The sequence below is a fragment of the Poeciliopsis prolifica genome, unplaced genomic scaffold (assembly GCF_027474105.1).
Source record: "Poeciliopsis prolifica strain line A6 unplaced genomic scaffold, Auburn_PproV2 SCAFFOLD102, whole genome shotgun sequence".
Lineage (NCBI taxonomy): Eukaryota > Metazoa > Chordata > Actinopteri > Cyprinodontiformes > Poeciliidae > Poeciliopsis > Poeciliopsis prolifica.
The window spans coordinates 871,212-882,500 of record NW_026562477.1 but is presented as its reverse complement, the minus strand read 5'-3'; the positions used below and the strand labels follow the sequence as shown (position 1 = coordinate 882,500).

At 39.4% G+C, this 11,289-nt stretch overlaps 1 protein-coding gene across 1 annotated transcript in view; it reads right to left on the bottom strand.

The window, feature by feature from the left end:
• The window catches only part of LOC129354045 (E3 ubiquitin-protein ligase NEURL1-like), a 55,255-nt gene that overhangs the window by 19,897 nt on the left and 24,069 nt on the right, over window positions 1-11,289 (bottom strand). Inside the window, 2 exon segments of the mRNA XM_055023528.1 lie at window positions 4,098-4,419; window positions 4,508-4,755. Coding sequence (XP_054879503.1) covers window positions 4,098-4,419; window positions 4,508-4,755 — 570 coding nt within the window.

Below are 11,289 nucleotides of genomic sequence, written 5' to 3'. Positions count from 1 at the left end.
AAAAAAGTTGCTTTTGGGTCACATTTGCCTGTTGTGTGACCATAATAATAGACAAGGGTAGCAACATATGGTGACCAGTAAGTGGGAAGTTTCACCTTTAGGCTCAGATCTCTCTTTCCCTTGACAGACCGATACAGAGCTGCTCTCTGCATTTCTCTCATTCATGAACAAAACCTGGAAATACCTGAACTCCTCTGCTTGGGGCTGCTCTGTCACCAATGCGACAGCATCAAGATGTGAAAACTGTCCAAGAACACAATTCCAAGCCACATTCATGCATCAGACTGATGATGTTTGCAGGAAGATTAAACCGCCTCCATGAATGGTCGAGCTCCCTCCCTCTCTAATCTAGTGTGTCCTGCAACACGCATGAATCAGATGAGTGGTTAATGTCCAGACCTTTGCTAAACTTGGCTGAATTCGGCCTTTAGGTTTTCAGACTTTCTGCTTCACAAAGACTCAGAAACCAGAGAGCAGTGAAGAGGGCAGTGGGACACATTGGAGGAGCATTTTGACGTGTCTGGCCAGCGCAAGAAGCTCAACAGCTTACTGCCTCCTTAAGTGGATAAAACTATTTCAAAAGGGAAAGGCTTTCCCCCCACTCTTTTATCATTTTTGTTCTAAATGTGAGGCAAAATGGATGAACAAACTCATCTTTCACCGGGAGGAAGACGCTGTGAGTGAAATGGCTGATGGGAATTGGCAGATGAGGCTTTCAGGGGCCGTGTGTGTTTGAGCGCTCGTGTGCTGCATTGTCCTCGCTGAATGGAAGCTCAGCTACAATCCAACCACTAATTTACATAATGGAAGGGCTGCAGCGAATAAACAGCATGAGAAACCCAATCCAGCTTTCCAATCTAATCCAACTTTACGTAGCGACGATTACCAAATACTAGAGCAGACTGATGAATGTTTTCCGCTTCAGCAGGAAAACACTGTGATGCAAATAAGTTTTATTTCAGTAAGGAGTTAAAGCTAAATGTTCCTCAGCTTTTCGATAAATATGTTTGATTTGTGTTTCATTTGAAAATCTGAAGCACAGATCAGCTCTCCTGGAGTCCATGAGGAAGAAAAGGGAGAAACCGAGGAATATGGCCTCAAATGTCAGAGCCGCAGGGCTTTTCCAGCGAAAGGGAAAGTTTCATGGAGCGTTACACACAGAAATGCGATGTAAAGAGCTGCTGTGGCTCATTTTTCAGCATCACAAAGAGGCTGAGGCTACTCTAGATGATGAAGTCTATGCCAGTCTTTGGTAGCGCTCCGCTCCTCTGCACAGGCCCCGGTTTGTGGGGCAGATGTGATTTAGATGCCCCCACCCTGAGAAGCAGGAGTCCTCCCTTTCTGCAGATTGCCCAGCATATGGCCTGATTGTAAATACAGTGGAAACAAAACAAGAAGGGGCCTGGTTTCTACACAAATGTGCTCGAAGCTGTTTTTTCTTCCAGTGATCACAGGTTCAGGCTCAAAACAAGGATCGTTTTGAAGCCTTTGTCATCCACAAAGAGGCCAAAATTAAGAATTAGAGTACTGAAGGTTAACATGAACAAGGCATTTATATTTTTTTTTTGTTATGTTCATTTCCATGAATGAAATAAAGAATATTGTTTTAAAAAGCCTGAAAGCAAAAAATTGAGCACAGGACCACTAAGAATGATTTCACAGCAGGTTTTATGTCACTGCCTGACAACATGTCCTCTGAAGACAAAAGACTTGAACGCAAAGTTTGGAGAGCTTGAAATTTACACTTTCAAGGAAAATGTATATGTTAGCAAAGAATGAATGCTTAAAATAAGGATGGAAAAATGCATCTTTAGCTCTTTAATGAAGCTAAACATGCAGGAGAGTCATGTGAAGAGAAGACTGAATAATTTAATACAATGTTTAGACATCAGCAGATGTCTGAACTTTGGTGTCAGTGAAAAAAAACAATAATTTTTCTGTCAACAGCTAAAGACAGGGACAGACTTTATTAATGTCATCGTCCATACGTTGTAGTACCTTTCTGTTTGACTCCAAATACGCTTTTTCTTTCAAAATGTGTTTTTAATATTATTTATCTGCTTTGAAAAACAAAGGAGAGACCAACTGTGATTTAGATGTGTTTTCAGCAATAAAATATGACAAAGACGATAAAAAGTATTATCTTTGAACCTCACATATTCTTTTGTTATTTGGTCACTCTTAAATGTTACACATCAAACAAGTTTTAATATTAAAGAAAATACAAAGTGCCTTCTTTTGTTAAATCAGAAATTAGCTGTTATTAACCCTACATATACTTATGGGTCAGTTTTCCCTGTTGACTGTTACCTTCACAATAACAAAAACATCACATAGAAACTTGTCTGACCATATGAAGTAAACTGAAAATACACAAACACTTTTACATCACTTATAAGCAGCTTCAGCTTATAAGTGATGCATTACGACCTGCGGCCGAATTTCACAGCAGCAGAGGAGATGACAGCATTCAATGTGAGCATGAAACCTCTGCTATGTGATCCTGAGCCGTCTGTGTGGTGTGAACACTAAGCCACACCGTAAGCCCCCCATGCCGGTTCTGAGTAAACACTGGAGCAGAAACAGATACGGTCACTTCCAGAGAACAATGCGCTTGCAGTCAACAAGAGAAGATAAAAACAGGCTCTGTCAACGGCACAAATGTTGGAAACACCGAGGTGAGATAAAAATCCTCAGATCCTCCCAGACAAAGAGAATGAAGCAACATTATTCAAGTTTCACAGGTGCAGAGATTTCCTGCCAGTTTCTTATGAGGAAAAATGAAAATCAACTTCAAATTTTCCAGCATTCAGAGGAATATGCAGGACATGTTCCAGATATATAATATTTCTTTCAGTTTTATAGTTTGTGTGGAACTGTTGACATCACTGCTGATTTCATTCTGCTCCCATTTCACCGTTAAACCTGCAACTCAGCCATTTTCTTTGATGAGGCTCAAAAGAAACACGAGAAAAACCTGAAATTAAATGATCAATGCTGAGCATTGAACTGACAATGATTACGATTGAATTTGAATCAATCTTCACTCTAGTTTCTATTATTAAAATGTCTAAATCACTCCTCACAGTGTTTTATGTTTGTGGCAATGAAACTGCAACAAGTTGATATTTTGTGCCAGTCTACTTTGAACAGAGCAATATGACGAGTTTTATCAGTGCAGCTTTGAAAGACCCAATTTCTCTGCATAAGGCCGGAGTGACTCACTCTGACCCTGAAGGGCCGATGAACTGCAGGTTTTAGATGTGGCCTTGTTCTCACACAGCTGATTTAAATGACTAAATTACATCCCCAACAAATCTTCAAGTTCTCCAGCACACTGGAAATGTTTGATTCAGGTTTTTTGACCTGGTTGACATCTGAAGCTGCTTCTCCATGGATGTGGCTTTAACTGGTTCCACCCCAGGCAGATTTGTCTTCATTAGTTGATCCTGTGTGGTTGTTCCCCGATTTCATAAACACTTCAGGGGTGGTACAAGCCGCACTGAGCCATTTATCACATGCGAGCCATTTGATTGACAGCAGACTCCGTCTGTTGATTGGCCCATGATTTATGGCACTGGAAACTCCAAACAACAACATCTAAGCCACCGCAGTGGACCGACGGACACGGCGTCTGCTATCAGAGAGCCGCTCAGTGTGGAGGAGCGTAATTATGAGCAGCGCCAGGAACAGATGCGTCAACTTTTGGAAACTGTGATTTAGCAGCGATGCAAGCAGCACATCTCTGAGAAGAAACAACGAACTGAGAAACAGTGAGAACTGGTTCAGTTCTAGAGTGAAACAATAGAGAAATGGGTCAGAACATGTAGGACACCGACCTTAACCCCTACTTTGGGAACCACTGTTTTAAGGCTACTGTTGTAACAGACGGAGGGTCAAGAGGTTATTATCAGATAACCAAACTCTATTAATTTTGGTGGAAAATTGCCTTCATTTGGGGATGTTCAGTCAGAATCCCAATCAGAAAACTAGAAGGAGACTAAGAAACTTCTTCTTCTGTTAACTATGGTTTGAGCACATGCAGGAAGGAGGTTTTTAGTTTATCTGTTTGGGTGGATTGTTGTTGGCCGTCTTACTGAGCAGCTGGACTCCGCGGGTCAGACCGTAAACATCAATGAGGGCCCAGAGCGGCTCCGCCGTCCGAACTCCGCTGAAGAACAGCATGGGACTGGACTCGTTAATGCGGTAGAAGACCCTGCCCTTCTTGTCGACCCAGAAGGCGATGATGTTTCCCTCGTTGGCAAACTCTTCGGGCAGGGCTTTGGCCCAGAAGCCGCTCTGGGACACCAGATCGGGACAGGCGTACTTCGGCAGGTTCTCGGGGTTTATCCTGGAGGGGTCTTTGGAGGTGAAGCCCAGACGCAGAGCTCCACTCCAGCAGCACTGCTTTTTAGTGATCTGAAAGGAGAATAACATTCACTTTTACTGACGTCATTTATAAAAAGGGAGCTCATAGCAAATAGCTTTAAAAGAGGTCAGGAAGTACCTTGAGGCGGACTTGCTCGTACAGCGCGATGGGCCTGTTGCTGAAGGTGATGGCGTTGCAGAAGCTGGCCTGTCTCTTGACGGTCTTCTGGGCCAGGTCCATGACTATTTGGGATCCCTTGGTGTTTGGATGGAAAAGGAGCGGGCTGACCGGGAAAGGTCCGCCGACGCTGCCGCACTGGATGGGCAGACACCTCTTGGGTTTGTGGTGACATCGGTGCGACGTGGACGGGAACGGGCCAAGGGAGTCTGAGAACACAAACAGAACATGAACAATGAACATTAGGCTGTCAAAGTTTGTTTTTACTTTGGAATGTTTCACAAATACAAACAAACTCCCACATCTTTCAGTTTTTACAAATAAAAATGCGTTTGAAAACAAGCTCCTCTGTTTAACAACTGAACAAACAAACTGACAATTGAGCATAAAATGTAACATATTTCATCTACTTTAAAGGTTTTATTTGACCAAATTTGTCATTTTCCAAAGATGTTTGAATTTTGATCATTTCCATGTTGGTTTATTTATGCTCAATAGGTCTCAACATATTAGTTTAATCCTTTGTAGTTTATTTTTATGCTTTGTGAATTCATTTTTTGAATAATCAGTGTTTTTTTGTCTGCTTGGTTTCTTGATGAGTCGTATTTCATCGTCCTTTGTTTTAAATAGTTTTCCCCTGTTTTCCTCCAGCAGCAGCTGTTCCACATCACCTCTGATTATCTGATTGAGGCTTTTTGTTTTTCATTGTTTCTTTGCTCCACTTCCTGATAACCTTGTTTCAAGATCTGTAAGTTTTCCTATTTTCGTAAACCTCCAGCAGGCGTTTCTCAACTGGCTTTCTAAAAATAACAGACATGTCATTTCTGCATGAAAAAAAAATGTTTTCTTTGCAAACCCTTATAATTGAGCTTTTTAATCAAGTGCAAGCATAGAAGTCTGTGTGTTGTGGCGTGGAAGATGCAGCGCTCATGCATTAGTTAGGAGCAACATGCACTGGGGCCGATTTTTACTGAAATGCAAAATTAACTTCTAGAACTGAACTCAGGAGAAAACTGTGATTTCTTCCTGGAAGTTTAAACGTCTCCCTGAAAGTTTTATTATTATGACTTTTCAATCAATCCTGTAGGCTAGCATTAGAAACATTGTGTGGATTCAATCCAGGCTTGATTTCCTTATTACAGAACTAGATCTTAAGGTTTGGCTCATTTTTAACAATATTTGTAATGAGCAAAGGAACATTTATAAAAATGTTAAGTGTTAAATCTGAGAGAAGGAACCACAAAGCCACTAAATCTGTATTTGCAAATCGTGGACGAGTATCGCTTTGTTTCCACGGTCAGTGAAAACCACATATTTATTGGGAAGAAATCAAAGTTGAGGTTTTAATATTGCGATGCTGTTTAAAAGTGGAACTTTGCCACAGTAAGGCTACCTGGTAGAAATTACACACAAATAAAGAAAATAGATGTGATAATCATAAAATCATTGTGATTTAATGTGGGCAAAATCTGGGTATGCAGGGCAGCTTCAGAGCCCCAAACAAAAACCCAAAACTCTCATTTGACTCAATCCAAGTACAAAAACGAAACAATTATATTAAAAGTTCTCCCACTGCTTTGTTGGATTATAGGCCTATTCAGAGCTACCGTCATCCTGTTTTATCTCCTTTCTGATTGGCTCATTTCTGTGTGGAAAATAGTTTTTTTCAGGTTTGAGATTAACATGCTGTTGAACTTGGATATCCCATAAAGCAGTCTTTTTTCTTTTTCCCATTCCAGTGCATGTTTGGATAACCATCTATGGAAAGAAGAAAATGTGGATTATAAATCAGAAAGATCCAGTGAAAGATAATATGTTTCTTCCTTTATTGAAGTGTTAAAGAGAAAGCCGGGCGTTATTCTCTCCTCTCAGCCGCTTGCCTACAAAAACACGGCTGCAGTAGAAAGAGTCGAGGTGAAATTATGGTGAATGTTGTGTTTATGGTTGTGTGGATTCAATCCAGAATTGCTCTCCTTATCACAGAGAACTGCTAGATTTTAACAGAACAGCCCAGTGGTTGGAGCAGATGTTCTGTGGAGACCCGATAAGAACTCGGTGCCAACCGTCCCAGAATTCAGCTTGCTTTATGCCCTCTCCTCTTTGTCCAGTAATGACCCTTTGCACTTTTCCCCCCCGTTACCATGTCTACAGTCCAATCTGGCGGCAAAATAATAATAATAATAATAAAACAGAAGACGCCGCTGAAGCCTTTTGTCTTAAGCAGAGCCAACTCTGAGCAGCATGCATGTGCTGAATGAGGCGGGGACACGTGGTGGCAGCGCGGGCAGATTGAGCTGAATGCATTAGCCGCCTCTAAAGAGGCGCAGCTGCTGTGGAGGAAAACAGGCTACGTGTGAATTCATGTTCCTTAGCAACCCCCTTGTATCTGAACAGCTCCCTCTGCAGCCATCAGTTGGGACGCAGATGCCTTTTGTTTACTCACACCATGAAAATATATTTATAGACCGAGAATCTGGTCATCTGCAGCTTCTCTGTCTGTTTTGTCTGGAATCTGATCAACATCACTTTACAGAAACATCTCCCTTAATAACTTTAATGCTCCATTTTAATCAACCTTCTAAATGTCTGTGGCTGATATATTCAGAATTACAAACAAAATTACAAGTGCACTAAAGATGAGCTCATATTAAAACTTTTCTGCAGAGTTGAGTCTTGGTTTCCACAGTGGAGGTTCAGGTCTCAATGTGGGTTGTAAAATATCAAGTGAGTGGTCCTTAAAGGTTCATTTCCACTGTTCAGTCCGCTGTAATCGTGTCCTCAGAACATCCGGTTTGATTGGAGAGGTGTGAACGCGTAACTGAAGCGACGGGTGTTTAAAGTGATCCACGATTAGTTGAAGATGTCGGCCTGAATATGTTAAAATGTTACTATTAACTAAAACCGTGCTGTTTGTGACACGTCAAGAGTCAATGACTTAAAAAAATGCATATCTTATTCTATATTTTTCACCCTTAGAGGTTGTAATTTTTTCACCGGTGCAATGCATGTTGGGTTTTTAAAATCTGTTCTGTACCGGGATCTACAGAGTAAACACAGGAAGTTTGACGTTACCAGAGTTATTGTTTGTTTGGTGTAAATTTAGACAATGTCTCGCTGTGTGTAGGCTGTAATTAAAAAGAAATCAAATAAATAGTTATTTATTTTATGGTGAATCTGGATCATGTCCCACTGGGGAAAAAAGAAATGAGAAAAAAACCAGCAAACTTCCAAAGGACCCTCAGTTTCTCAACTCAAAGAGAGAAAAGGCTCAAAGTGACGATTTGCATGACGATTATCCAACGAAAATGGAATTTTCTATTAACATATTTACATTCTAAGTCCAGTCTTTACACAGTAATGTAAGCATAGAAAGATGCAATGCCCTCACCACGCCACTAGTTGGTGCTACATTCTTTGAAACTAAGTGTGGAGGCGTAAAAAAACCTGGAATTGTTGTGGCACTTGTTGGCGTTGTCAGTAGTTTATGTCTGTTATGTCTGTGGATTGTATGAACATGAGCTACAGATTCCTTAACAGAAAAGATCCATTTATTCTGTTCATGAGAAAACGGCACCAGTACGTTTTGGGGCCGTTGCACTCTGGAACCTGTTCTCAAACTGCCGTTGTCAGAAAAAACATTTGCTGTTTTCGTGTAAATGTACACTGCAAACACAACAATGCTTTAATTTTCACAAGAAATTGTTGTTGTGGAAACAAGCTTTTCTCCAGAAGACTTTGACTCAAAACAAGCTAAAAACCAAATCACGTGTCGACAGTTTTTATCCACAGAGCCAGGCCTAAACCAACATTAAAAGTCGTCTTAATGAACTGATGTGATAATGTTGGTAACCAATTTAACAACGTTTTTGTGTGTTTTATTCTTTTTGTACTTTTAAACTGTAAACAATGTTTGGAGGTTGAATTTAAATCCTAACTTTCAAGTGATGAACTATGAATATAAACTGATTCAGTTTGATTCAGGTGAGTTTATAACTATTTTCACAGAGAACTGACTCAGCAGAACCAGACGGGTCAAACCTATTTTGATTCAAATAACAGGGTGAAACTCACACTGACTTTCTAAGAAATATGCAGCTCAGGGAAACAAAAAGCTAAAACTGGCATCACAGAGTCAGCTGTTCTGTAATGCAGGTAAATCATTTCCATTCATAACTTCTTAGTACTTACTTGGGTGTAACTTTCCAAGAAAAAGAGGCAAATAAAACCATTCAAGAAATAGAAGAAAAGACATAAAAGGTGGCAAAAATAGGATTTACAAAGAGTCTTACATAAATGATAAAGGAAAGAAAAACAATGTAGAAACTAAAATATCAAATTCAATCTATGCAAGTTTAGTGTGTTGCTAAATTAATTTTCAGATGAAAAATAACCTTTCAGAGAATAGGACTTGTTAGAGACTAGACTATAACTACAGTTTGGTAGCTCAGAGAAAAACACCCCCATCCTGTTCAAAGTGCTGCTGCAGCTTCATTTGTCCCAACTTAAGTTGTGAACCGGTCCTGCAGCAAAGTCTGCAGCTGAAGTCTGCAGCTGCATGGACCTGCAGCAAAGTCTGCAGCAAAGTCTGCAGCTGAAGTCTGCAGCTGCATCGAACAGTTTGTTGAATCATTTTACACAGAAAATGATGTAATTGACAACACACCTCAAAGAAAGAAAAGTTTAAAAATATATACAAAATCTTTGTTAATATTTTCAAAATTACAAAGTACATTAGTTTTTAGCATTAATTATGAAAACTTGAGAAAAAACAGAACTTAAATGTTTCTTATTATGACGACAGTTTTTTTCCAGAAATTGAAGGCAGAATTAATTTAGTGGAGAATCAGAGAAAAAATACATGAACTGAACTTTTGAATACAGAAAACACACAGGATGAAAACATGAAAAAATTATGACAACATCTCAGGAGCTCTGTGAAGAATTCAAAGCGTCTTGTTATTTAAACTGATTGTAAGAGAAGAGAGACTTTTTCCATGCCACATTTAAAATGTTTTACAGTGTTTTTTTACCTGGGTGTTTTTACTGTCGAATGATTTTCTATCGTTCTCAGGTACTTAAATTGTTCAGACACTCAAACCAGATTTCCTAGTTTGCTTTTGCAAGTGATGTGTAGCGACAAGCCAGTACCACCTAGCAGAAGCGCCGCCTCTGGGCTCTGAGTCAATCTGTGTTAAAATGGTTTCTTTCTGCTGGAAGAGGTTCTTGTTTCAGAGATTTGACCTCCAACCAGCTTTAACTAGTTTGGTCCAGGTCATTTCAAACGGTCCTTGTCAAACTTAGGACTAGATGAAGTAAGATTTAAGTTGATTCAGGTCGTGAGCCAGAATTAGATAAAATGCCAAACCAGATGCAGTTTCTATGGAGAAAAAAACCAAACAAACAGAGGAAACCTGAAATAACAGCAAATAATGCAAATTGCAGAGAAGAAGAAGTCAGTGAGGAAAAGCAGGTCTAGACAGTGGATGGATGTTTGGTCTTAGATTTGTTTGTTTCTATTGTCTAACCAGTTATTAGTGAATATTCAGTCAATTTATTGATTCTAATGTAATTTTAGATGGTGCTGGTTTCCACTGTGCTTTGAGTTTTCCTTCCATCTGTTCATTGATTCCCACTAACCTGGGATTGGGTCATGGGGCAAAATGTACTGGTGTGATTATTTTTTTCTAAAATAATTCAATTATTGTGTTCATTTCAGTCTTGAACTTAATTGAAAGTTAATCCTAAAAAACACAAAAAAGCTGACTCATTTTTCACTTAATAGACAAAGAATAATTCATTCCACAGACTGAATTTGAAGCCATGTTCCTGTTTTGCTGAACATTAGGTTGATGTTTGTTGAATATGTAGGTTTATGTAGGTCAATACTTTGGGTTTGGGTTAAAAATGGCCTCTGTCACCATCACAGATCCTGCACTCTTTCATTTTCCGTTAGCCTCGATCGAACGAGGTTGAACACGCTCAACTGTACAAACAGAACAATATAAAAAACATGTTCACTACAACATGTTCTCTTCAAGTGCCTCTCAGTATCTCAGAATATTATCAAGAACTTTCTGACCTCAAATGATATAATTGATAATTTTGCAAATCTCTAAACTCTTGAATTGACATTTCTTCTAAGACTGAGGTCCTCCTTGTTGCTTGTGCATCTTTTTCTGCCACACTTTGTCCTTCCACAAAACTTTCCATGAATATGTTTGGACACCGCACTCTGTTAACACGCTTTTCATTAAGTCGATATTCTTTCAGTGACCAATTGTTGAGTCTGCAGTTTTCTCCTCCTTCACATGATGCGAAGGCCAAAGCGTGCTATAGCATAATATTTCTGTATTAAAGATCAATTTTTAATCAACCTCACACTTTTTAATTTGAATTTAGGATTTTCATTAGTTGTAATAATGAAAATTAACAGAAACAAATAATCTATGTGCAGCATGGGTTTCACCCTAATGAACACAATATCTAAAATAAATGACTATTTGAATTATGTTTTGTTTTTTGGGGGTTTAACATGCAACAGCAGATCAAGCTTCTGTCAGAAATCGTTTCCTGACATTTTGCCCACACATGTTGAACCGTCTGCTGCCAGTGTTGAGCAAGCTCTGCACCGGTGACAACAAGCTTCTGTCAGCTGATCATTTTAGGCAAATATGTAATAAAAACATTTTTTTTTCTAAAATAAATGTTTAAATATTGTTAATTGTGAGTTAATCGGCTGATGT